General features: G+C 41.3%; 1 protein-coding gene across 1 annotated transcript; it reads left to right on the forward strand.

Annotated features, from left to right (window-relative positions):
- gpam (glycerol-3-phosphate acyltransferase, mitochondrial) lies at nt 1-27565 on the forward strand. Its single transcript, XM_030077799.1, has 21 exons — nt 1-184; nt 5043-5170; nt 5285-5404; nt 5933-6006; nt 7603-7716; nt 8021-8170; nt 8642-8741; nt 9392-9528; nt 12276-12375; nt 14389-14601; nt 14868-14981; nt 15218-15303; nt 16958-17070; nt 18690-18760; nt 19587-19854; nt 20094-20251; nt 21638-21715; nt 21984-22121; nt 22345-22534; nt 23058-23116; nt 23225-27565. Exons 2-21 carry the CDS (start codon nt 5087-5089, stop codon nt 23339-23341), a joined length of 2484 nt encoding a protein of 827 aa, XP_029933659.1. The 5' UTR covers nt 1-184; nt 5043-5086; the 3' UTR covers nt 23342-27565.
- The last annotated feature ends 172 nt before the right edge of the window (nt 27566-27737 follow it).

A 27737-nucleotide genomic window follows, 5' to 3' on the forward strand; every position in this document is an offset into this window, starting at 1 on the left:
CCTGTCACTGAGCTCTGCCCGCTGTCAGCGCTCACCGGCCAGCAGCCCACCGGAGTCAGACCCGCCGGAGCTCTTCTACCGAGCCACACGGCTCTCAAGGACTAAAACACACCCACACAGCCGGCTACAGTTTCGTTGACGAGTGTATTCTTGAGAAATGATTCAAACCGGGATTGCATTCAAGGTAGGTGAGGACCAATACGGTGCTATAAGGCACATTCACGTTAACAGTTAGCTAGCCAGTTAGCTAGCAGATAGCTAATGTCCTAAACTCCCCGTTGATATTGACAATGTCAGTGTTCAGAGGTAGTTAGCCGGTACTGGCACGAGTAGTGTTTTAATTAAGAACAAGTAAAACCCCAAATGTAAGACAGAGGGTTAGTGATGTGACCTAGGTTAGCTCTTGACATTGACAGTTGGAGAAGATCCATGTCAGGATCAGAGAGGAGGCTTTTTGCTGCTAATTTGACCCGAGGAGATACAGTGGAGCTCGTTTAGCCTAGATCAGCTTCATTCAAGGCGGTTAGCGTCACGTTGCCTGCGGCTTGGCTTGGCTTGGCTGGACTGTATGCCATGCAATGTGTTTCTGTACAGAGGCAAGGATAGAAACTACCAAACCGGCAACCAGCCCTTCTTTGATAACTTCACTCGAAATCTCTTAACCTGAGACTTAAATATAAACCCGACCTATTTGCTAAAGATATCATGAAGACACGAGGTGGTCACTGAGCAGAAAGTGCACATCTTTGTCCCCACAGACCAAGCGTCATTCAGCTTGGCTGCTGCTATTGTCTGCATTAACGATATTTGCTATGTCCACACACACATTGTCCGCCCCCATCTGCTATGCCGACTTCTCCTGTTTGACCTGCTTAAGGCAGACAGTTGGGGCTTATTGTGAGACGGATTAACCCACTAGTCATGTATGCATAAATACTCGTGTTTTTGGCATATAGCTAGACGGACCGTCGTGCCAGGATTTAACATTCAGCGTGTATAAAATTGACATGTTCCGCTCCTTTCTTTAGGGTTTCAGTATCTGCAAATGTGGCATATTAATGTAATCTGTTTAGAGCATTCCACATTACAGCTCCTACCACCCCATTAGGACTGCTGTTAATGAAACATGTGATAACAAAAACCTTATCTGAATTCTTAGCCTTTTAGCATGCCCTCTTATAATCTGGGAATTAAAGGCAAGATGAAAGCTACAGTGATGCACCCAAAAACAAGGAATATTGAAAAGCTACTAAACAGAGAGCAGCAGGCCTCTTATGCACAAAGGGCTGCATTGGCATGTTTATTTCATTTTTTGTGTGTTTGTTTCTACTTGAAGGTTAAGTAAGGTACAATATACTAAAGATTCTGAAAGGATGACTTGTGTGGAAATGTGCATGCCATGTTATGGCTCCACACACCTGTTCCCTAATCCACACAGCTTGTCATCCTTAAGCTTGTGTTTTGCTTCCAGCAAAGTCACCCCATCCATTGGAGTACTCTCGGTCATTGACCCCTTTGAAAACCCAGTTCCTCCCATCAATGAGCTTGTCACCTACCAGCCCACAAAACTACAATGGGACAATGGCACAAAGCACATTCATCTGTTCCTGGTTACCTTTTAGCCAAAAGCAGGAACATTTCAGCCAAAAGCTCTGCATGTCACCCACTGTCTGCCTCCAACTTATTCACGGGGCAGGACATTGGGGCTGCGCCGCCCTGCGATCTGACACAGCCTCACACACTCTTTGGTGTGAGAGCGCTCATTCATAAAGTGTCTCGCTATGCGTTTGACCCATTTCCAAACTAATGAGAGGTACTGGCCACGGTGTTTTCTGTTAATTACATCTGTACTCTCTTTGGAGTTTGCCTCTGCCTCCCCAGGCCATCAGAGCCTGGATTTGCTGGATTCGTATTTCTGACGGGCTCTTGAGTTGTTTGTGGTGGGGACTAGGTAGTTCAAATATATGATTGAAATATAATGATATGCCTTCAAGTTAGACTTGCTTCCCTTTCTCAACAACCTTCTTCGTTTCATATCTTATATATTCTCAACAATCACCATCGACCTTACTAAAAATATAGAGCTTGTTCCTTCATCCACACACAGGCATATCTGAATTATAACTGGTAGGCCTAATGGTAGCTGTTTATCTGTGTACCGCACGGTAGCTACAGGCATAGCTCGGAAAATATGCAAGTACGCATTTGCTCATGCACATTTAATCACAAATTACATATTGACCAAGCAGTCATGGAATTGCCTTTCTGTAGTCTATAAGATTGTATGTACATATGGCTTTTGCAATTCAAGTGACCTGATCAAATTTACATGAAAGGAGGGGATGGGAGAGAGGAGCGTTGGAGAAATATGATATAAGAGAAATGCAGGCATATGTATACCGTTAGATAATGCACTAGTCAAAAAGCTCTAGATCCACTTGATCAATATACTATCACATTTTGAAGGAAAAAACATGTCAAGCAACGCTGAGATAATGCAGTGAGATTTTTTGACTGTACCATCTTTGTATAATTAGCCCTGTGTGCTGTGTTGTAGTCACGTCTGTGCACTGCAAGGAGAGTACAGCCAATTGTGAGCACAAGGCCTTGTTCTGCCGGCTGTGCTTGAGGCTAAAACTCCTGACGAGGAGCTTTTACGAGACTGTCAAGTCAATGCTGGCAGCTATGCTACAGTGAGTGCACCAGAGCCCTGCATGAACACCAAGCACCGCTCTGTCACAGCTGTCTTTGATATCTGTACTCATTTGGTATCACAGACCAGTGGCTGTCAAAGTGGGGTCTGGGCTAGGGCTGCAGCTAATGGTTATTTTCATTGTCAATAGTCTACAAACAGAGATGTGGGCATAAGTGTGTATAGTGAGGGAGACTCTGCTGCACTGATGGAACTTGGCTAATCTTCCAGGACAAATCGAGCCCATGTGTGTCCCTCTTGTGGCCCCACACCCTGTCAGCTCCACCTGCCAGTCATCCTGAAATAAACAGAATCAGCATGCAGATCAGGAGGGTTGTCATGGTACACGTGTGTGTGTTTGTGGGTATTTTGGGTCCAGAGACTGCAGACCTCTGTTATAACCTGACACCAGAGGGAAAAGCCTGTTGCCCACACATTAACAAATCTAACAATAGTGTAACTGATAATGTCAGGGCACATTAAGTGACAGGTCTGACAAAAATAGGATTTCTGTAATTTTACATTCAGTTTTCTGAAAGATGATGAATGAGTTCAGGCTCATGGTTTGTCTCACAAAGGCTTGGAATGCATGGAGGTGAATTTAATTAAATTTAAAAAAGAAAAAAATCTATAGCCAGAGTGTACATAATAATAATTTTAAGGAAGAAAGAGTAACAAAAACTGTGGTGGACACAAATACAAATACATACAGCCAGTGAAGTTGCATAACAGTCTCAGGGGTTCTCTGCCACCTGCTTGTGAAAGGTGAACCTGTTTCTATAGAGGTGTTGGAAGCATAGAGATCTATTAGTGTACAATGAGGCAATTGATGTGTATTCTTGCTTTTTTTTTTTTTTTTTTTTTTTTTTTTTTTTTTGCCTCAGTACACCAGCCCATCAGTTGGAATCCAAAGTGACTAGTAATGAGAGGAAAGAATGTAACCCTCATGAATCACAGCTCTGATTATCTGGCCTAACTGGACCAAGAAAGTAGGATGCATCATGTACAGGGCTGGGCCGGTATTATTTTGTCACTGGTATAACCTGTGTTGATTTGGCTTTCAGAGTAAAGTGAGACCGTGAAGGACGTCATGGCTGATTAATGCTTCATACAGAAATGAACATGATAGTGTCTACGGTCAAAATTATGCAATTGTGGCCAAAATGACTGGGTACATTGGAGTCATGCACAAGGTCATGCGCCATCTGAAATTTGCCACAGAGAGGCTGTCCAAGATTGGCTGAACAAAGAGGACTAAATTACAGTCTGTTTAATGTGAGTTTTTTTTTTTTTTTCCCCTTGTCGGAGTATATGGAGAGCTAAATTTTTCTACAGCACCACTGCAGTGCAGGAGTTTTCAGTCATGTGGCTGTCACAAGAAGCATTAACAGCAAGGGGCACGGATGGTATGTAGAGTGTCTCTCAGGCATCCAGCCCTGCAGAGTGCTTGAATAGAGCTGTAGCACTGTATGCCTTTATCCAGGCATATAGTTTTAGAGGTGTATAGTCAGACTTTTTAAGCCTTTTCCCTTTTTGCTGGCACATTTTCTTGTACTTGTTCACAGTGACATACATCAAAGGCTACAAAGCACATTAAAAGGAAGTTGGTAACACAAAGTAACATTCACCATGCACTCTTACACTGCAGTGGAGCCCAAATGATATATATATACTCCACCAGAAAAGTTTTTCATAAATTCAGCATTGTATTTCAGAAGGGGATTTGTTTGTTTGGATTTGTGACATACCTTCTAATTAACGATAAGCTGAACCGCAAAAAGAAGTGTTTTAATGACAGAATACAGCAACCAGATGCAGCAAGCTAAAACTACTTCTGAGTGAAGTAGCTGATATGTTCACAACTGCCTTAATAGAGGCTTAATTTCTACCTATTCCTCTGGTGAATGTAGGACACTAGAGCAATCATTTTGTCTTGGAGTCTCCACTTAGAGTTCTCCTGCTGTAGCACACTCACAAAGGAACAAGCACACTGAACGTACTGTTAGCTCAATGAATGAGAGAATAATTGGTTTGTGTTATAGTAGGAGTCCATTTGGATGGAAATGAATGTCTCTATTGATTATGGATTTTAATCTGCAGTTAGTCATCTCTCCTTCTGTCAAAAGTTCCTTGTTCAGACTCAAATTCTCATTGAGGCTATTTCATTTTTCGCATATGATCTGATCAAGTCTGGGTGGTTTTGATTTAATCTGCCAACCAACCACACAAAAACCTGAGAAATTCAAGCTATGTCAGTTGAAAAGACTATGAAAAAGATTAATGGTTTCTGTATTGGTGGATGCATTACAATGATCTTCTATATTCTTACAATTTCCCTTTGTCTTAACAGCTTGCCAGCTAGTGGTGTGTTGACCTAGAGGGAGAGGAGAGGATATGGAGTTATCAGACGGCTTGCTGCTGCAGGTCAACAATGGAGAGCAGGGAGCAAACCGCTGGAAACAGCCTAGCGATGACTCGGTGAGCACCAGACTCTCTCAAACTGGTATTACAGGTAGAGCCATTTGTAGGAACATGATTGTATGCTTTTCTTTACCCTTATTTTTTCCTCCATGTGTATGGATGTGTGACCAGGACCGTAGCTGCAGCCCGTCAGTGCTGCGCTGTGTTGCCAGCACCTGGAAAGAGGGCCTGCTGAACAGGAAGAGGCCCTTTGTAGGCCGCTGCTGTCACTCCTGTACACCACAAAGCCAGGTAAAGTGACACCATGTAACCAAAAGAGGTACACCTACTAGACTCTCGTGAGAGTCTAGTAGTAAAACACGCTAATGTTTGTAAAACACCCTAAAACACCCTAATGTTTTGTTTTCAAGATGTTTTTAATGAGTAATCGTAAGTAATCATGTAAAAAGTAACTATATTTTTTAATCATTTCCACAACAACACATCTGTGGTTTTTATCAGCTATCAGATATTGATCATTAGGATATCAATAATGTTGAAGAGCTGTATTAAATTTGCACCAACCACACACAGGTGCATTTCAGGATCGTCATATTGGTATGGCTGTCTAAGTTCAGAACAGCTAGTTTAGTTTTGGTGTTCATTGCTCGCTGCAGCCTCTCTTGGCTAGCCATTAAAGGATCTCTTTGTTTACAGTGTGAGATGTTAAAAAAGTGTGTCTGGAATTAACAGACTTGAATTTCTGCTTTCTGCCAATGATTCAAGTATCCTCTTTCTCTCTGGCTGGTGTGGCTGTTATATTCTTCTTTTGTGTTCTAGGAGAGACTGTTCAACCCCAGCATTCCTTCTCTGGGACTGCGTAATGTCATATACATCAATGAGACCCACACCAGGTAAACCATACAAAATCAACTCTGTGATATTGTGTTGTTTCCCTTCACGGTTTGTTGAGCTCGGAGCAGCCTGGAGGCTAAACTAGAGGAGCACATCCAACCAGTGAAACTATTACATTTAGCTGACTGGCGGTCTCATGTTGGCCGGACAGTGACCCTTGACCCTTGTTATACGTGGCCAGTACAGGCATGCAGGAGAGCCGCATTGATTGTTCTGTCTTGTTGTTCACATGCAGTATTGATCGTTGCAATTGTGTGTGTGTGTGTGTGTGTGTGTGTGTGTGTGTGTGTGTGTGTGTGTGTGTGTGTGTGTGTGTGTGTCTTTGTTTTCACTGTGCAGTGTTTGTAGGACTGAGGGCTAACTCAGTTCAAATCTCATTTATCCTTCTGTGAGCAATTCAGTTTGCAGCCAGGTAAAAATGGAAACATGCCAAACACCACTACAATAAAAGCAACCCAGCAACAAAATAACACCCAGTTTGGAACCAGGGTAGCATACGAACACATCAAAGAAGTATCCACCAACACAGAAAGGACAGCACAACAGCAAAACAAGATCACATCTGAATGGTATGGATAAGTCCAAAAAGAGCAAAGATCAAGTGCCAAATCATCAAGAATCATCAGCTGGTGAAAAGCCAGTTTGTAATATTCAACCTGCTACCAAAACAAGACTCCTTATGTCTTGTGATATTTGTAGGAGGAAGCCTGAAGCGGCAGCTGCAGCCTTAGGGCAGGAGCTCAGACTCCTGTAGAGGATGTAAAATGGTGTTGGCCTTCCTATGTTTATAACACATATGTTAAGTTAGGAGAGCACTGATCAGTGTGAAGCAGTGGAAAGGTAAGCAGATGAATAATTGACGGTGTTTGTCAGTAGACACCGTCCACATGGATCCAGTGACTGATCTACCTTTGGCAGGAAAAACTGTTTCAGTAGATACGTCAACTAATTCAAATATAGTCTATAAATCTAAACAGCATCAAAATCCAAAAAAATCCTGGTGGTAAGGATACCTTATCATGTGCTATTTTTTATGCTCAAACTTGCATGGCAGAAAGAAAAAATTATTTTATATTCTGTACCAAATGTCAGTAGCAATGTATAGTCATCAGCATTCCCTGGGCTTGGATGGGCCGCAGTCAACATGAGTCAGTCTTGTCTGTTTCCTGCCTTTGGATAAAAGCAACAAAGAAAGAAAACTTGTTTTATTACAAAATGAAAAAAGTATTAATAATTTAATACAAAGTAATACTGACTTATGTACATCTTCAACTAGGTAAAAACTGACCTTAGCTCAGGTCTAATCATAGCCTTTGTTGCTTAATGTCCTTCAAAGTGCTATGTCTAATTGATATGGCATCCTGAGCTGCTCTCTGGCTTCTCAAAGTGTCAAGTTGCCAGGAAACCACTGTACTCAATCAAGACTAAATTTCATCTTATTAGTACTGCAGTAGTCAGTTGGTCTGACTGCCATATGCTGTACACATATGTTCATGAATTTATTAGGGTATGCATACATACAGTACTCTGAGAATGTGCTCTTTTCCCTGTGTGTGTGCGTGTGTGTGTGTGTGTGTGTGTGTGTGTGAGTGCAGACAGCGGGGCTGGCTGGCACGCAGGCTGAGTTATGTGCTGTTTGTCCTGGAGAGAGAAGTTCACAAGGACATGTTCGCCAGGAACGTGGTTGACAATGTGCTCAACAACAGCAGGTAGGGGTTGACATAACACACCTCTGTTGTCAAGTTGAAGCCTGAGTCCACAATGTCAACTTCTCAGTGACTAAGAAGAGCAGCCTTGTTTTCGTCTTTGAAAATGTTTAATTTCTCAAATCATAGAGGAGCATGTAATCGTTCTAAAACACTGAATCTTAATTTCGAGGTGATAACTGTCCTGAAGAAAATTAACCAGCTAGAATTTAAAGTGTTAAATTTATACTTAACCCTGACAAAATATAGGCTGCAAATTCATATTGCAGCCATTGTGTATTATAGTGCTGTGGTTTTTCTCTACCAGAGTGGAAAATGCTATTGTGGCAGTGGCCGCAGAGTCGGAGCCTGCTGTCAGCCAGCCTGGTCAGGAGAACAAAGCCGTCAGTAAAGTTAGGCGGAAAGCCCGAGGCTTCCTCCAGGAGATGGTCGCCAACATTTCACCCGCCTTCATCAGGTACATACGCCACAAAATTGTCTCAGTGGCTTTTCAGTTATTTAGAGATATTGTCTGGCATATTGGAACTAATTGAAATGCAGTGCTCTCCCAAAAATCTGACATTTCTTGTGAGATTTTAAACCGGTACTGGATAATCTCAGCATTTTATCTATTACTGTTGACAGTCCCACATCACCTTCTTATCACAACCTCCTGAAGAGAGCCCTGAATTACGATCACTATCATGGTACATTATAGTCTCAGTTATCGCTGCAGAATACAATGCAGTGGCTGCATACACGCATTGTTCCTTCACTAAGTTCAAAGGTGTGTCAGCATCACACCTTATGTAAGACAGGTGGTATGTTTGTACATATCATATGTCTGTGCATAGATTGCATTAAAGTCTGCTGAACTGGATTTCGCTATTCCAGCTTAAGTTTTAGATTTAGTTTTTCTTTTCTGCTTCTCTTCTTTTCTGTTGTTCAGGTTGACAGGGTGGGTGCTCCTCAAGCTTTTCAATGGATTCTTCTGGAGCATCCAGATCCACAAGGGCCAGCTGGAAATGGTCAAGAGAGCAGCTACAGAGGTCAGTAACAACTACACACAATGTGGAAATGTATGACACTGTCACATGATGACCTGCTTATTAATATAGGCATGGTGATGTATTTCAGACATACTGTACATTTATTAATGAGAGCCAAACAGCATACAGGCACAGCACAAATAGATTTCACAAAGTTGTCACAATAACAACAAAGCTCCTTGTGTTGAGTCTTTAATGGTGTTGGCTATGTGTATTAGTCATGTTAGCCTGTCACCAACACAAATAACCTAAAACCTGTAGAAAACACCGCAGGGCATTTCACCAAAAATTGACTGCTCGACAAGCCATCATTTAGTGACAGTAATAATGCATGTGTAAATATATAATGCAATTGGCATTTAAGTGGCAGCACAGCATCAGCCGCAAGGGAGGTGCCATTTGGCAAGTAGCAGGGAAAAATGCAATATCTTCACTTCACTGTGCAATGATAACAAAAAGAAGATAAAAAGAAGAAAAAGACGGAAACTCCAGTACTCGATTTTGCAGTTGTTAGAGCCCCTTTTAGTATCTGGAGACTGATTGAGACTGAGTTTTAAATGTATATGCTCACTGTTAATCTGTTGAAATCTGAGACATGACCTGCATTTATTCAATGTTTTGTGTTTTTTTGTTTTTTTGTGTCTTTGCAGCAAAATGCCCCCCTGGTCTTCCTGCCTGTTCACAAGTCCCATATTGACTACCTGCTAATCACCTTTATCCTCTTCTGCCACAACATCAAAGCCCCGCACATTGCAGCTGGGAACAACCTAAACATCCCTATCTTCAGGTAAGAGGCTCATAAAGCCTGATGTTGAGTCCAGTGTGGCAGTAAGACAAACTGTATTTCTGTGGGAGGGAAGTAACAGCTCATCTAAGATCACAGTCCAAGATGTCTGGTCTTTTTACTCACTAGAACTGAAATAACCTTTAGTCACATCAGAATGCAATCTGAGATCAGCAAAAGGAGGACATTTCTGTGGAAATAGATTAGAGAGGGATGAAAGCTTAACCAATGGGTGAGACTAAGCTCTATTTTTACACTGAGGGAATGTAAAAAGCCAGGCAAATGAGCTGGCAGCAGGTTGTGAACCTGCATTATCCAGACGTTGTTCAGACAGGATTTGAGATTCCTTATGCTTGATAGATCCTGTCTGGAAGTTGAGACAGACCCAGGAAGTACAAACCTCACTCACCCAACACCTAGGACAGTCGGAACAAAGACATTGTGCTTTGCAGTATAATGATCCCTATTAGGAATTTTGACTGCACCAAATTGTGCGAGGGGTCACCAAAAAATAAATAAACAAATGGAAAACATTCGTTATCTACTAGGGCTGGGCGATATGGACCAAAAGTCATATCCCGATATATTTTGGCTGAATATCGATATACGATATATAGCCCGATATTTTTTCCGCAATGTGAGAGCAAATGTTCAGTTAAGTCAAAGCCCAATATGACATGACATGGCTGGAGCTTTTTCGGGTTGTGGATGGCTTGTGGCTGGGGCTTCTGCAGTGTTCCTGGTAGTATCTGGGGGGCAGGAGCTGCTACAGGAGTGTCCTCTGGCTCACCTGCCGTGTCTCCACTGAGAGGCCGAGTGAGAGGACGTTCCTGTAAAGTCACCGGGCGGCTGAGCGACCATGACCGGGGCGTCAAAATGCGTGTTGTTAAAAAAGCCTGTTGTTAGCGTTAGCTAACGTCCGCTAAAGCTAACGTTAGCGCCCCTAAAAATGCCGGCTAAAAAGTGTGTTGTTAACGTTAGCTAACGTTAGCTAGCACGTTAGCGTTAGCTTGGTAGTGTTGGCCGTGTTGCTACGGACGCCTAGCGCCCGGCTGTTTGCTTTCTGTTGACACCACATCGCACCGAGAGTAAATCCAGTCAGCACCAAGTAAACCCCAAGCCCCACCCGGGAGTTTTTCGGGGCCGCTCAGAGTCCCTACCCCGAGGCAGGGCCGTTTTTAGCCCCTGTAAAAGTTAAGGAACTCTCTCCATCGGGGTAGTTCGGCCCCAGCCCCATAAAATTACTCCAAGAGTGCCGGAGTGTTTGTTCCTACCCCGCCCCTCCTCTGTGCACGACAGAGGAGGGGCGGGGGCGCGCGGAGCAGTGCAGAGAGCTCCGGGTCAGCAGTGCAGCAGAGCAAGGATCACAGCGCAAATTTGAACTATATCGATATATGCGATATAGTCTGATTCCATATCACATTTAAAAATATATCGATATGATTTTTATATCGATATATCGCCCAGCCCTATTATCTACTTATAAGTAAATGAATAAATTAAAAAATAGCTAACTTGGGTCTCGTAGACATAAACAACTGACAATTTCAACACCAGAGCATGAAAAAGAAGAAAAGTATACATGAAAAGGAATGGTTTATAGAGCTGTTTTCACCCGAGACCTTATTTTTTTAACCTCTGGAGTATTTTCATTGTTGTTTTTGGTGAAATAGTAGTTTTCAGCAATCCTGACCCAATACAAGGACCTCTTTTCAGTGCTCAATGCTCTGGGCCCCTCATGTGCTTTCACAGTTGAAAATGAATTCAGGTTTGAATGAAGTGCACAGTGAGTCAGTGTCGCTGTTACCAACCAATCAGGTTAAAGAGTAGGCAGGATCACATCAGATGCAGACAAGCTACCAATAAAAAACAGCAAAGATGGTGAAATGCAGTATGCTAGTTTTGGGATACTCAGGTTTGTATTATATAGAAACGACAACTATCACAGTATTTATAAAAAAGTTCTGCAACAAAAATGAACTGTGGACAATAATTCAGGTAGGGTAGATATATGATATCGTGTATAATAGCAGCATCAGAAGTGGGTCTCTTCTCAGCACTCACCACCTGTCTCAGCACCTGGTATCACTCAAGCTCTCATCACCACAGCTAGTGACAGCGCAGGAGGTCGCTGGTGGATGGACAGCCCCAGGCAGGGTGTGCAAAATGGCAGCAGTAGGATTTACTCAAATGAAGAAAAGCCGAGTATAAAATATGTTTATGACAATATACTGTAAAATATGAAATTCTGCAGTATGAACTAGTCAAAAAATACCGTTTAACTTAGTAAAGTAAGTGATTGTTGTGTTGTACTACCCTTTTTTCCTGCTGATCCCATCTGCTCTGATAATAGTTGCAGTAACACGCTTCATTTAGTTTTAAGTTGGCCGGGGCCAAAACAATGGGGCTTATTTCAAACTAAAGGGAATCATTAATCTTCAACTGCCACTACCACATATTTATTCAAATCACATTATGCTTCAAATCACATTATGCCTTTTAAATGCAATTTATGAATTACACAGAGCAACAGCCACACCTATGACCTACAAATTCCCAATAAAATCAATACAAGACAAAGATACCTTCTAAAAAAAAAAAAAAAAAAATTAGCAAAATGATTAACCTAGTTGAGATATTAATTACTGCCAGCCAACAGTTTTATTGACATAATCAGATTACTGATACCACTGCTGTGTGATCCAAAAGGTAGTGTGGAAATCACTGGCTAAAGCTTTGTGTGTTTTCAGCACCCTGATCCGTAAACTGGGAGGGTTCTTCATACGACGAAAACTGGATGAGACGGGCGACGGGAAGAAAGACATTTTGTACAGATCACTGTTACATGCAGTAAGTCCTGATGGTCAAAATTTCATCCACATTAAAATAAAGGTTTTCATTCAGCAATGTGTATGTGTGTGTGTGTGTATATGGAGAGAGAGTATACAGTATATGTGTGTTTGTATGTGTTTGTCAGTGTCTGTTATAGTACATTATATAAATGCAGTTTGTCGTGATGGTTTGTTGAGTCTGTTCTCTCTATATCTATAAGCTCTCCTCTTTCCCCTCCCTGCATGATGGACAGGGAGACTGGCTCACCTCTCTCACTTCTCTGCTTCAAGAGCCTGTGTTATGTAATAACCTTAAACAAGCTATAGAAACCTGTTCAGTCGGCTCTGCATTTTATGGATTTTTTTTTTCAGTAAGGAATTAGCACTTGATTTTTTCCAGCAGAGCTTGCCGAGCCAAGTTATGCTGCACTGATGTTTGATCTGACTCATGTCCAAAACTAAACTCTGTTAGGAGCTAAAGTAAGACCGCACATCTTCTGATACAGCTGGAAAATTTTCAGTAATCTGTCTCTACAGCATATTAAGCAGATTCATAAATTGTCAATATTCATATACAGTATATCATGCGAGATAAGTAGAGGGGTAGCCTGGTAGTTGGATTATCATGTAACTAAATCGTCAGGGCTTTGACTCCAGGCCAAGTTTGTATAATATTTTAAACGGACTATTATCACCAGTTGAGATATTGGAAACATGTTGGAAACAGCACTGTTAGTGCAAGAAGCCAGTAGGACAATGAAAACCGTGTCTGTAAAAATCATATTTAAGTCAGTCAGCTGTTCTGACACTGTTCAGAGTACAATCAAGCAAATTATAATGTGTGAGTTTAGCCTCTCAAGAAAACGAGTGGTATGGGTTTTTTGGATGGAGTAAATGGCTTGTGTGTTAAATCAGAGAGGCTTATTAAAACTAGAATCTGAACCTTGTGCTCAGCTTCTGGGATAATGTGCCCCAACAAGCCCATTACTAAAGTAGAACTAATGGGAATGACTACTCATAATATTAACGCTTTGCCATCATAAGCTACTTGTATAATGCCTTACAATGGGTAGCCTTTACACATGCTTTGTGCAAAATGGATAGACTTCTTAGTGGATTTAGTCAATTGTATGATGTTATTTTGTGTGTGTGTGTGTGTGTGTGTGTGTGTGTATGTGGGAGAAGCAGAGAATAATGAAAGCAACAAAATATATTTAAATAAGTCCACAGACTAGAGGATCTGCATAAGACAAGAGCAACTATTGGAAATGATAACCAACACTTTATGCCACTCTACCTCCAACATCCAGAGTGCACAAATATTATGTACAAATATTCAAACTAAACTGACTATGTTTGGTGGACATTATAGCTGCTGTGGGAGCTGTGGCCAGTATTGCTTTAATTTAGTAGAAAATAGAATATTTTTGAAAGGTCAAAGGTCCTTCACCTAAGGTATTTACCTAACACATATAATTTCTGCATCCCTCTGTTGATCACAGAATTCATTAATTGTGGCAATGCAACATGGGTTGCTCTTGGAGAATGAAAACTAAATTGGACGTCTGTCTCCTTCAAGCTTACTCCAAATAGCACAGCTTGAGGTCTATTTCGAGCTAAAATTTCTCTTCCCCAAAGTCTCTACACAGCAGGAGACAGCTGTGTACACACTGTACTCAGGATGCTGGTCTAACAATGTGGTCACTTTGGCAGTGCTCCGTTCTCTGTAGTGTGTAATGGATGAAACTGTGGTTCAGTACTGTGGGTGACCAACTATTATGATCAACTTACACTCAGGCTTCAAATACAATTCCACAGCCTTTACATGCTTAACTTTCACACCTAAATTGTGGTCATATTGTAAGATGTACACTCAGAAGCACTGTCACTGCCCAGTATGTACACATTTATCCGACTTTTGACATCCTCTGCTACCTCTTATATTTTCATTCACTCCTACTTCTAATCTCCTTCCTTCACCTGTCTCTTTCTGCTCCAACACATTTCCCTCCCCATGCTCTTCCCTTCCCAGTACACAGAGGAGCTGTTGCGCCAGCACCAGTTCTTGGAGGTCTACCTGGAAGGCACACGGTCCCGCAGTGGCAAGCCGTCTACGGCACGTGCCGGTATACTGTCCATTGTTGTAGACACACTGTGCACCGGAGCCATCTCGGACGTGTTGGTGGTGCCAGTTGGCATATCCTACGACCGCATTATCGAGGGCAACTACAATAGTGAGCAGCTGGTGAGAGCTGAAACGACGTGGGTGTCTGTGTGCTTGTTTTGGCAGCAGTGTAGGAGAAGGAGGGGACTTAAATGATGTGACAGTGTAAGAGGTCTTTATGTGACACAGGAAGCAGTAGTGTGGGTGAGATAAGGAAACTTTAACTGTGTAGCCATATGAATTTAGTCAAGCCTAGTCATGGTTGCTTATGTTGGCAACTTACGTCTTGAATGTTCCTCCTGACCTCATCTACACACTCAAACTTCTCATTCCTCAAATCCCACCAGGGGAAGCCCAAGAAGAATGAGAGTCTGTGGGGTGTGGCGTGTGGAGTGTTCAGGATGCTGAGGAAGAACTATGGCTGTGTCCGGGTCGACTTCACCCAGCCCTTCTCCCTAAAGGTTTCTAATCACACATCCCTACTAGCTCAAACACACCCAGAACTGCAGCTTTTGCATCTGCATATGGAGCTGAGTATCGAAAAGTTTTTAAAGTATAGTTTTACCAGCCATGTCCAGTACCTAGTCAGGGTTCATTTCACACTTACTGGCAGCGTCGAAAAAGTCCATTTACTATTCAGCTTTATTTATACAGTCTGCCATTGGTTTTACAGTGGATGTTTGTGTGTCAAATGTAGGAGTACCTGGACACCCAGAGAAGCCGTCATATTCCTCCACCTCTGTCCCTGGAACACACCCTGGTGCCCACCATTATTTCTGCTCAGTAGGTGCACACACACACACACACACACACACACTCACAATACAATACTAATTTGTAGTCCATTTCAGTTCTCATTAATACACATTATTGCCAGTGAATATCAAAACAAAATACCTAAGTAAGGCTCACAAGTACATCAAAGTAGATTAAAATAGATCCATATCGAGAATTAAAGTCTAGACATTAGTATGTATACACACACACATACAGACACCAGCAGCCCCCGTGGTCGCACATGAAACATGAATCCTCATGTCCTCAGCTGAGGTCTTCCTCCTGTCATGTCACAGCAGAGGACAGAGCGCTTTAGCTTTAACAGACAGGGGCCACTCCGGGCCAGCGCTGTTCCTTCACAATAAAACACACACAGCTTTACTCTCATTAGGACAGCAGTGTCCCGTTACAGTTTGTTTGAAGCCACTCCAAGTAACACATTGTAGATGAGACCCCACGCCAGCACAGCTGATTAAACACATGAAGGATGTTTAGTAAGATATTGACAACATCTAGTTTTACATAGAGGAACACTTACTCACTTTTTTTTTTTTTTTTATCTCTTCACCCAATTCAAATGACTGAAACAACCCTGATTGAGGCTTTAGAGCTAATTTTTGGAATGACATTACAAATGAAGCTGACAGATAATTGAACAGTCACAAAAGAAACAAATGATAGACAGAGTCATAATCTTCAGAGGTACAGTATGTATCCACAAGTAATTTTTGGATTGTGTCTTTTTTATGTGATTTTCATACCATATGAAATTGGTAGACTAATGAATTCTCAGTGTTCACATTTTCTTTGTTGCCTTGTCACTTTGATCAACCTTATTACAATAAATTTATTTGAAATGCACCACGAGCAACATGCTCAGTTTTGACTGGATCATGTTTGACTTTTTGGGCTATGTTTGCCATCTCAATGGGAAAGGTGTCAGTTCCCTTTGTTGTGCTTTTGGGAGGCGGGGGCCTGTACGTCACCGGGTTAGATGTTCAGCTGGTCGTCAGTTAGGTCCAGAGGGGCATTCCTCCAAAAAGAAGTCTGGCAAAAATAGAGCACAAGCCAACAAAACTGACAGGCACAAAATGCCATGCAGCTCCCATCAGGCTCTGGAACGTCTGAGCACCAGGTTTCTCTTACTGTCTCACACACTCACACACACCTACGTTTGTGTGTGTGTGTGTGTGTGTGTGTGTGTGTGTGTGTGTGTTGTATTTGGATGTGCCAAATACCTGAAAAACACATCTGGTGGATAGTTGCCATAAGTTAAAATGAATACTTAATACCTGTCAGTATTGAGTAAAGATGTGAGAGATGAATGTGCCAAATTTTATAGGAGTTCCAAATCTCATTAAGATCAGCATCAGAGCCTACATTGTGTGTCCATTAATCTTTGGTTTTAAATTACAGCTGCCAATCTGTTCTAATGACTATTAATGTCACGCAGATGTTTAAGTAACACTTTGAAAAAGGAGTTGAGGGGAAAATATCTAATATTTGCATCCCAAGCTTGATGATTATGGCACAGGTTAAAGTTGGTCTTCATTGTTCAAGCCACACACTAAAATTGTTTTCCTCTCGGAGCCGACATCTTCCTCAGCGTAGTGTTTGGCAGGCTGAATGTGCACATGTTGAGTTATTGTTTTTCTTCCAGACCTGACGCTGTGCTGTTTGAGGGCCAGGGGGAGGATCAGCTGAACCGAGAGCTGCCTGATGAGATCTATAGGCGACAACTTATTGCCAACCTGGCCAAGCATGTCATCTTCAGTAAGGAGTTTACAACCACACAGCCAATTGCATTTCATTGAACCATAGAATAGAAATAGAAATTTCCTTTGTAGCCTGTGACACTGATAATGCGAGGTCATTGTAAAGCTGACAAAACAACTCTGGTTTATTGACAGGAGCCTTTCACAGCACAGTCTCCGCAAAGTTCAGCTATTTATGTTGTTAGAATTTCACTGTTAAAGATCGGACACCACGACATTCAGAATGGTCCTCAGGGGGAACCTGAGCACACATTCAGCCAAATGTGTTGCCGCTACGTATGCAATCACATTTAATTTGCATCTGAAATCCTGACCACTGTTCAGCATACAGTGTATTCACAGGAGAACAGCTATGATTCAGAGTGGTTAGTTCAGTTTAATGAGAAGATTACAGCTAAGTGAATCTTTACCCTCTGGGCAGCCACAAAATGTTTTTCACCTTACACTCATTTTGTTTCCATGGGCTGCCGCTGTAAAGTACAGCTTTACTTGTTTCATCAAAGCACAAATATCTCCTGCTCATGCTGCATCAGTGACGCACCTGCACACACACTGCAGTAAAGGAAGCACACATGAAATACTATCTATCACGCTACCTCCTTCAATTGAAATCCAACACAGCAGAGCATCAGTCCATCCCCTTAACATCACTCGGGGCTTTTTGTCCTGTGGTAGCACAGCAAAAACCGGTTCTCCCCGGCTCATTCAGCTGCATTCTCCTACACTAGCCCTACTCCTACACTATTTTACCTTCAGCCAATCACAAGCCCTCCAACTGGATGGCATGTTGTTTTCAGCCAATAGCGTAGAGGGGAGGATAGAGAGGCAGAAGAAGAGTGGAATTGCAGTATCAGTGGTGCCGTTCGTAAATGTTTTACACTCCTGGACTTGCTCTATACACAAAATGACCACTTCTAAAGACATGTGCACGCACACACACACATGCGCGCGCGCACACACACACACACACTATCCTCTTTCTGCCTCTTTTTTGCATTTAAATTCAAATTCATTCCAAACACACTCTCAGTGTATTGTGCTATCATTTCAGGGGGATTTAAGCCAATGACCTGTAGTTACCTTTTGGCCAAGGTGGTAACATTGTTGTTAATTGTGAACCAATTAAAACATATCTATATGGCATATATCCAGGCACAAGTTACCAACCAGTCCCTTCTGCCACATTGCTATTTATATTATAGCATATTGTCCATTTGGTTTTGTCATTCCTTTTGCCAGTGAAATTGGAGGGGGGTAATTCAAAGCATTGAACTTATATTATGGATTAAATTTAGTGGACAGATGGCCCTTGGCCAGAGGATCCTTGTATTAGGTTTTGGTGATCATCTGGGGTCTCCAATATTAAGTGATGTGCTAGTGGGAAAGTCTAGGATTCAGGACTTCCAAATCAGCTGCCATTCCAAATAGATTTTTTTTCTTGGAAATACAAAAACACAAATTGTTACATATGCTGAATCTGTCTGAGGATTTTTCAGCATTGGTAGTTTGCTCTCTGCCTTGCACAGTGGATTAATTGTGTTGTGCAGTATCATACTCAGACTGGTTAGGACCCACTCGTCAGTTTGTAAGGATTCCTCTTTGTATCTCCATCCACAGCGGCAAATAAGTCATCAGCGATCATGTCTACCCACATCGTCGCCTGTCTGCTGCTGTACAGACACAGACAGGTAAGTCTGTCTCACATTTCTCCTGTTCTCTTCTCCTGCTGATCTCCTGCCACGGCACACCACCTCTGTCCTCATCCTTTTACTTCCTTTATTCCGTATTTGCTCCACCCTCTGTTCCTCAGATTTCTGCTTCATCCTTTCCTCTTGTGCCTCTCCTCATTTCCTGTTTCTTGCCCATCATGTTCTCTCCCTTTCTGAAGCCAAGGTGATCCAAATGTCACAGACTGCTGCATCGTAGTAATGGATGCCTTGCTATTAGAGATCATGCTCTTCCTGCACCCTCCTGCTACACATCTATAGATTAGTGGTGAGCCTCTGCCCCCTACAGGCACAGTTAAATTGTTAAACTGGCAGGTTAAACACTAAAGGCCAGTCCAGTACTTCTGTCAGTATAAGTTGTGCTCTCTGGCTGGATCCAGCATCACGTCCGAATGTATTTACCTGCTGATTAATTGGCTGTGCTGGTACATTTCCTTTGAAAATAGTTTGAAAATGTATTGCTCACACCCTTAAAATGAAAATAATGGGACATTTCTAGATTTGATTATATCAACTTTGAAAAAGTAGATAGTAAAAATAAAACCTCATAATGCACAGCTACATGAGTGATTGTTAATTGAAGGATCATGGAAATTAGCAAGATGCCACATATTCCCAACCAATAAGCAGTTATCAACGATTGCACATATGCTGTGGTGGGGATGCAGTCAGTGCTTTTTGAACATGACATAAGTGTTTGTTTGGTTTTTGTTTGTTTGTGTGTTTTTTTTTTTTCTTCAAATTGAAAATATGGACTGTTCCTTGTGTTTCTCCAACTCTGCTCCAGGGCGTTGTGCTGTCCAAGCTCGTCGAGGACTTCTTCAACATGAAGGAGGAAATCCTGTCGCGTGACTTTGACCTGGGCTTCTCGGGCAACTCAGAGGATGTGGTCATGCACGCCCTCCACCTGCTGGGCAACTGTGTGAACGTCACCAGCAGTGCAAATCGCAATGGCGAGTTCACCATCGCCCCCAACAACACTGTGCAGGCGCTTTTCGAGCTCAACTTCTACAGCAATGGCCTTTTCCATGTCTTCATTTCTGATGCAATTATTGGTAAGTTGAATGGCTTTTTTGTGTTCTATTTTGGTTGCATCACTGATTTTTGTCATAAATCCCCCAAGTTAAAATCTAGAAATAAAAGCCTGTAAAATATCTTTGTTAGCCATACTTAATTTTACACACTAGGTCATCAGGTGGCTGGCATGCAGGCTGTGCTTAGATTTGAAGACTGTTATGTTTAGAGTTGTATTATTTCTTGTATCCATTAAGTCTCTTCTTGACTTGGTCCTTAGCCTGCAGTATTCTGGCTCTGCAGCGAGAGCTGGTGGTGGAATCAGAGTCTGATCACCAGTCTGGCAGTCCCAGCAGCTTCCTGCTCAGTCAAGAGAGACTAATCCGCAAGGCAGCTGGGCTCTCCTATTTCCTTATCAACGAAGTGGCTGTTGCACCAGTAAGTCCTGTGCATAGTCTTTGTAATTGTTGGGTCTTCATGCTACAGACCTAAGCTGTAATGGGTCCATGAAGTAGTGAAGAATTATTGCTAATGCTTGAGTAAATTGTTATTTTAAAATGCTGCTTACCTTGCACATACTGCACAACCCATATCCTTGCTATGTGATAAATTACTTTAAAAGCTGCATGAAAAACTTTTTCTCACTTCAACAAGTTTTGGTGTGCGAGGGACTTATATTCTGGTGGGTTATAATAGGATCCAGACAAAAGCAAATTAATCTGGGGAGATTAAAGATTTTCTAAACAATCAGCAGTTGCTGGTAGATCACCAATTTGCTGAAATGGCAAAAGCTTAAGGAGTCATGTGAGGCAAAGATTTGAACTTCCATTTAAGCAGAAGTTTAGAATTTGTATTTGTACGTAAGGTGGTTGGACAACATCTGTGGGGATTTTAACCAAAGGAGATGTAAAAATCAAAATGAGTAGCATATTGTCATCCAGTATTTTATAGTGAAAAAAGACAGTTAAATCCTGGTCCTTCCTCTGCATGGTACCATTTTCCTGGGAGGGTGCACCATGTGCGGAGACGCCATTTTTGCTCTGCAGAAGTTGTAATAAAACAAATATTTTAGAAAATCTTGTCGTCGAACAAAAATATCTCCCAATGCATAGCTCAATAAATATGCATTCTTTATCACTTAATCATATTTATGTTTGAGTATATAATGGGAAATTGCTCAAATGTGTATGTTACCTGAACATAACAGTGTACCACAATTGAATCTAAATATATGGTCGCCCACATTTTCATATCACCTACTTGTGGGTATGAATCATGCAGGAACAATCTATACTATAATGACACAGATTTTTGTTTAGCATAGAAAAACGTGTTTGTATTAATTTGAACCAATTCAGTGTGTGTGTGAGACAGAGAGAGAGTTCATTTAGAGCATGAATACCACAATATTCAGTGGAAGGAGGAACACAGAGGTGGCCCTCAGAGAGGATGACTAAAGCAGCCATACTTCAGACCCAAAACTGTAAAAGACCACACTTGGCCACGACTGCCACCACCAGGCCAACCTTGGAAATGCAACTACTTCTTTTATCTATCCTACAATGATGCATGTATCTCCACCAAATCTTAGACATATTTGAGCTGTCTATCTCGCCACTGAATCACAGAATTTCCGTATTTGCGATCATTTGGCAAAGAACAAGAAAGGGGGGTTTGGAGAAACTCGAACTCGAAACTAGAACCCTCATCTTTGACTAAATGTTGGTCGTAGTTGTTGATGTCGCAGGTGTAAACACTTTTTATGAAACAATACCTAATAGTGTGTTCCACATTTCAAAGTGCCCATCTCCTCCTGTCCCACAGCCCTGTCAGACAATCTATCAGGTCTTCCATGATGCTGTGACCCGGCTGATCCAGTATGGAGTTCTCTACGTTGCAGAGGTCAGTCTACATAACCTTTTCTGGACAGGTTTCATGCACAGGACGGAAAAAGTTTTTTTTTGTGATATCAATTCCATTAGGTTGTCTGTTACAGCCAAGTAAAATAAGTCAGTTTCAGTCTGAGCCTCTTTTACTGGCAATAGAAGCCTGAATGCGGGTGGTGAGAGTGGGTAACTCCAGTGGATACTGATTTTTATGGTCCTTTGACCTCGATGGTCTGATTTATGTGTGTGTGTGTCTGTGTGTGTTTGTATCTTGTGTGTGTCAGGAGGACCAAGAGGAGCTGAGCCCGAGTCCCACTGAGGAGCCTTGGCCCAAAAAGTTCCCAGAGCCCCTCTCCTGGAGAAGCGACGAAGAAGATGAGGACAGTGACTTTGGAGAGGAGCAGAGGGACCGCTACCTAAAGGTCCAGCTCAGTCACTTTTTCCACAGTTATTGATCTGTTAAAGACTCTCTAAAGTCTCCATGATATACAGTTATTGCAGTGAAGGTTTTCAAGTTAAGTTTGCGCAGTCATAGGTTTCCTCAAATTTAATGTGACCAAACACTCAGCTCTCATTGAAAATCTTGCAGTCTAAACCTGGTTCAGCCAATCCCTTTTTCCTCCCTCTTTTGGTTTTGGTCATCAGGTGAGCGTTTCCGCTGAGCACCAGGAGTTCTTCGTCTTCCTCCAGCACCTGCTCAGCCCCGTGCTGGAGGCCTACAGTGGGGCTGCAATCTTCGTCCACAGCCTGAGCCAGCCCATGGCCGAGTCCGACTACACCCAACGTCTCTTCAAATTCCTGCTCACTCGCACAGAGAGGGGTGTGGCTGCATACGGTAAGACCAGTAACACTGCAGTCACTCTGCTGAAGGAGCGCCAGACCTCTAGAGAAAATGCAAAGTCCATGAAAATGTATCATCCAGCCCCATTTCTCAAATAAATATAGGGCAGGGTACAGTTTTTCTATTTATCATCCTATTAGTACCCAAAGATGAGTCATGTTTAAACCACAGCAGTTACTGGAACTAATACATTATTATAAAATGAACAGGATGTGGACAGAACCCAGACTAAATGAACATGAATTAATGAACAGGTAAGGAGAAAAGCATGGAAAAGATCACAACAACTGCCCCTTCAAAAGCCTGAAAAAGGACTCAAAAAGTTTTTAAATGTCTTAAATACAGCTGAGGGTCTTAGTTTTTCATCATGCAATTCATATAAAATACAAAGTCTGCCACAATAATTGTTTTGGGATGTATAATTGTGATTAGTAATCATCACATCTAACAAAATATTGAGGATTAATTAATAGGATACCTGTGTCTTTCATAATCCCTATTTTCTCCGTATTCCCAGGTGAAAGTGCAACACATTACCTGGTTAAGAACACAGTGAAGACATTCAAAGAGCTTGGGGTAAGAGAGTGTTTTCTTTAAATTGTGCAGTTGTTTGGATGACGGTCAGGGGCCTCCAGTTGACTTTAGCTGAAGCTGAGATGTGCCTCCTGTCATTTGCGCCTGCAGGTCCTAAAGGAGAGACGGGAGAACCTGGTGACGACCCTGGAGCTGAGCAGTACCTTCCTACCTCAGACTAATCGGAACAAACTCCTGCAGTACATCTTAGGTTTCGCTCTGCTGTGACCTGGACACCTTTAACCCAACTCAGACCCCAGGCTCTTTCCAGTCAAGGGCTTCTACTGGCTACATCTAACCAATCCCAGGTGCTACTCTGTGGAAAGCTTTACCAGGAAGTGCCTTCATGCAAACACCGCTAACCGGTAGCTGTTAGCCAGGATAGATCTGAAGCCAGTTTTCTCTTTCTGTTCCAGTCACATACTTCCTGTCGTAGAACTGTGCAGCTAGTAAAACATATAAACCATTTTTTGAAGATGTACCACAAGGAATCATCCCGTTTATGTACTTTACCAGTGAAGTCAAGACGTCTTAACGTGAACGGACTTTTAGGAAAGTATACTGTAGCAGGATAGTAAATAAATACCACATTTATAGTGTTTGGAACAAAGAAAGCTGCCTTTGGTCTAGACAAGTTAACAAGCAAAACAATACATCTCAGTGATGGCAAGCATAAATAACCACCATCAAAGGCATTTAATGTTAACTCTTTGTGCACGCTTGTAAAATTATAGAAGTGCGCTCATAGCAAGTCACTTTTGAAGAGAAGCTCATTTTAAAACTAAATCCATAGTCATTTCTCTCACAGGGCAGCAATCTATTTGAAATGTATAATTTTTAAACACAATTTGGTATCATCAAATGTAATAATGTGTCAACAATATCAGAAAAAAGTGCTGAATTCTGAGAGACATAACGTCCCTGCAAAATGTGTACATTTCCACTTTTCATGTACAAAATTGTATGTTGTAATGTGAAGATATAATCCTCCGCACAGATAGGTACGATCCATTATACAGTTAGCACTGTTTATAGATATCGAAACATTTCGCAACAAATCATTTCAGCCTCGCAAAACCCTGCAGAATACTAACAGGATACACCCATCGAAAGCCCAGTGTGGTTCCAGCCTGAACCAATAGCATCTAAGTGCATTTAGAAATGCATTTTTTTTTTGTTTATATTTTGTCAGGGGTTTCGAAAGGAGAGTGAGTTTGACGTGTGTTCGCCTTTCAACACCTTTCAGTCTTTAAATGTTACACAGCAGAGTACATAAAATGCCTATTATCCTCCATCACGACCACTTAAAGTTCAAATGCAATGAGCACAGAAAAGTATTTGGTCATGTCCTTCGGGGAAAGCGAGGATTCAGGATTGTCATCGTGTTTTTCATGTTGCAAGACACCGTAAACATCTTTTGTAGCACAAGTGCTGAATGAATGGTTGGGCATTATTAAGACACAGGAAGTGGATAATATGCTAACAATGAATGGTACATATCTACTGGGTATTCTTTTTTTCCTCTGATGAACATGCAACATCTCTTGGAGTTAGTTACTTTGGGACAGGGAGACAGTTCGACTCTGGGTTATACCTCCTCAAGAAATGTGTTAGTCTTGAAGAAAGGAGAGAGATCTTTCTCCTTTGAGTTGTTTACCTTGTTTGTATACAAACTGCTGTGAAGGGCTGTAAAGGTTTTGCAAATCAAATAGTAGTCCTTAACAGTTAGGTTTGTCTTCTTTTTTCCTATTAAAATAATATTTCACTTTGGTATATAATTTTTGTTTTTCACCACAACTTTCTTACTCAAAATAAATAATTGAATAAATAAATAAGAGTATAAAAATCCCACTTAAAACACGTCTACCATCAAGGACAATTGATCCTGGTAGGGTTTTTTTCATTTTGCATCCTTTAAAATCTATGTCAACAAAAAGTACTTAGCGTTTTTGTAAAAGCTGAACTCTGGCGATGACAGTGGACCGTGTGAGCTTGTGATGTCAGAGGTCGACCATGGCTGAACCTCTACGAAGGTGTGGATCATGAAAAGTGAAAACAATTTACCAAAGTGAAATATGGCTTGTAAACCTCACTGCACAGTACCTGTGCATTTAGCTGCAGAACATGTTGTATCAGTACTATTTTACACTTCATTTTTTATTGTAAAATATCTTTGTTTTACAGCACTCAGTATTTAGCTCTTGTTGTGATACCTCTGAAATTGATCTCTTCTGCCTAATTTCAAACATAACTGAGTTCAAAGATGGCCACCATGCACTTGCTTGCAAACTACATTTTGCATTCAGCCTGAACCTGCTCATACTCCAGTGTTTCTTCTGTGCTGATTTAGTTTTGGTGCACCACCACAGCAAGGAAATGATCACCACTGCAAGAGAAAACGTGAAATTAAAATAAGCATTGTAATTGTGTCCTACTCTTATCTAAAATTTACTATTATCTAAAACTACAAAAAACTAAAAATATACATAGTCCCCTGTTTCAGAAGTAATGATTATATTATGATTAAAAACATTTTTTAGCACTAGAAGCTCAACTTGAATCATCGCCTTGACCCTTAGAGCAAAAGATATGGGAAAAATGTAGAATTGGTGCTTGAAAGCACCAGTGCTGCATAGAAGTTAAAGAGGATGTACTTTAAATCCAAATATCATGTTGGTCAAAAAGCTGAATTACAAGTGCACTCATCAGATTGGAAAGCGAGGAAGGCGTGTGCTTTGGTATGAGATGTAAAGCCAGTGGAAGTATGGAAAATCGTCATCATGACTGGAGAAGTTGCGAACCCAAATTTAAGACTGGTGACAAGGAGGCGGTCTGCAAATTAATTGATGGCATGTATTTATGTAGTTTATGTCCAATGTTTGCTCTTAAATGTGAGACTATGCCACAGAAAGTTGTAATACAGGGCTGAACAGTTCATCAAAATATTATCAGAATCACAATATGGCCAAGTGCGATATCCAAATCGCAGGAGCTGTGACAAAAGCATTATAAATGAAATATTGCAGTGCGGCAGAGACGCTGTGGCCTGCAAATTGTTTTCTCCAAATGTAAGAGAACACACTGATTTTGTACAGACCCCAGGAAAACTCACTTCAAAATTTTGACAATTTTTCAGTTAAAATTAATATGATGCAAAATTTACTGTTCCTTCTAAAACAGTGAATCATAGTGCAATACTTGCAAAATCAAACACAGTATTTTTTTTTTCCACTTCGTTCAGCCCTAATGTAATATATTTCTTTAAAATTCTGACCATGGTCTACAAAATTGCATGTAGCACTTAATTTAACCACTTTGACAAAGCTTAATACTTTATCATATATTGTATATTATATAAAACCACGCAGTTTTCCATTAAATTCCAAAATGGGGTATTTTAGCCATTTCATGATGGTATCAAATTTCACCTGTTGCATATGTGCTCTGAATCTTAATCCAGAGGAGCACAGATTATGAGATAACCCATGAGTGGGAAATGCTGCCAGTCGATCATGTCGCAGATCAAGAGCTGACGCCCATGGCATGTTGAAGAACAGATAAGTATGTTATTTAAATGGCAAAGTGATCAGAGTGCACAATGTTTGGATCAGTTGACAATATCTAGTCGATATTATTATTTTTTTTTCCTACTCTGTGAAGCTCTTGCTGAGCAGCTCGAGTCGCGAAGCAATACTGAACCCACAATCTCAAAGGCACCCAAAGTGAGGGAAGCCTCCGCCAAGACAACCACTATATGTACTGTACTGTATGTATCCGCTGGTCGCCTTTAATCTCATCGACACTTCAATGTGTAGTCTACTTAACCTGACAAGTGTGTTTTACAGTCTAGTGTGTGGATATATTCTTTTGAGAAGGATAGTCATGTGTAGGAATAAAGTTTGTTACCTCCTGAATGTATTTCACCTGTCGCTCGAATTGTCAAATTGATATTTTAGAATATTCAATCTCTGTGCACAAACATTAGGTACTTTTTCTTCTTCTCCAAGGTGGTTGAAACTCATCGCTACTTATCTGATTTAACAGCAGCCCATCACACCCGAATAACAGACTGATGCAAAGTAAACCACCTCAACTTGGTAGCGTAAAAGATGCCTGTTATATGGGGAGCAGGATGCCTTTTTAATGCACTATAGTGTTCTTTATATATGTGGTTCGGTTTTTTTTGTTGGTTTTTTTTTTGTGTGTGTGTGCGTGTGTGTGTGTGCATGTTAACAATGCTCATTTTGTATGGGCTTAAAAAAAAATCATTTAAGACTTTAAAATTAAAAAAAAAAATAAAGGCAGAGAACTTGAGTTTACCATAAGAGGAATCACCAGCTACTGAAAACAAATGTCACTCATTTTTTTTGTTTCTCTTGTTGCTTCTGTAGAGCAAAGCACAGTTGGCATCATTAAGTTTTGTTTTTAAATAAATTAATGACAGATTAACAATGGTCTTGTCTGTGTGTCCTTATTGTGGATGGGATGTTAGAGATGAGTAGGAGTGCATCTGCCTCACAGTGTTCATACATTTCATCCCTTCACACGAGGAATCTTCTTCCTGTGCTGTTCCTCCTGTTTTCCTCCACATATGCAGACACACAGGAGGTTACACAAGTCAATA

This window comes from Myripristis murdjan, chromosome 19, assembly GCF_902150065.1.
Source record: "Myripristis murdjan chromosome 19, fMyrMur1.1, whole genome shotgun sequence".
Lineage (NCBI taxonomy): Eukaryota > Metazoa > Chordata > Actinopteri > Holocentriformes > Holocentridae > Myripristis > Myripristis murdjan.

Bases quoted from the DNA above. Each gene is read 5' to 3' on its own strand.
- gpam (XM_030077799.1), top strand. From the start codon at position 5,087: ATGGAGTTATCAGACGGCTTGCTGCTGCAGGTCAACAATGGAGAGCAG. The intron at 8,742-9,391 runs GTCAGTAACAAC...GTGTCTTTGCAG, and splicing joins TCAAGAGAGCAGCTACAGAG to CAAAATGCCCCCCTGGTCTT. The intron at 14,982-15,217 runs GTTTCTAATCAC...TGTCAAATGTAG, and splicing joins CCCAGCCCTTCTCCCTAAAG to GAGTACCTGGACACCCAGAG.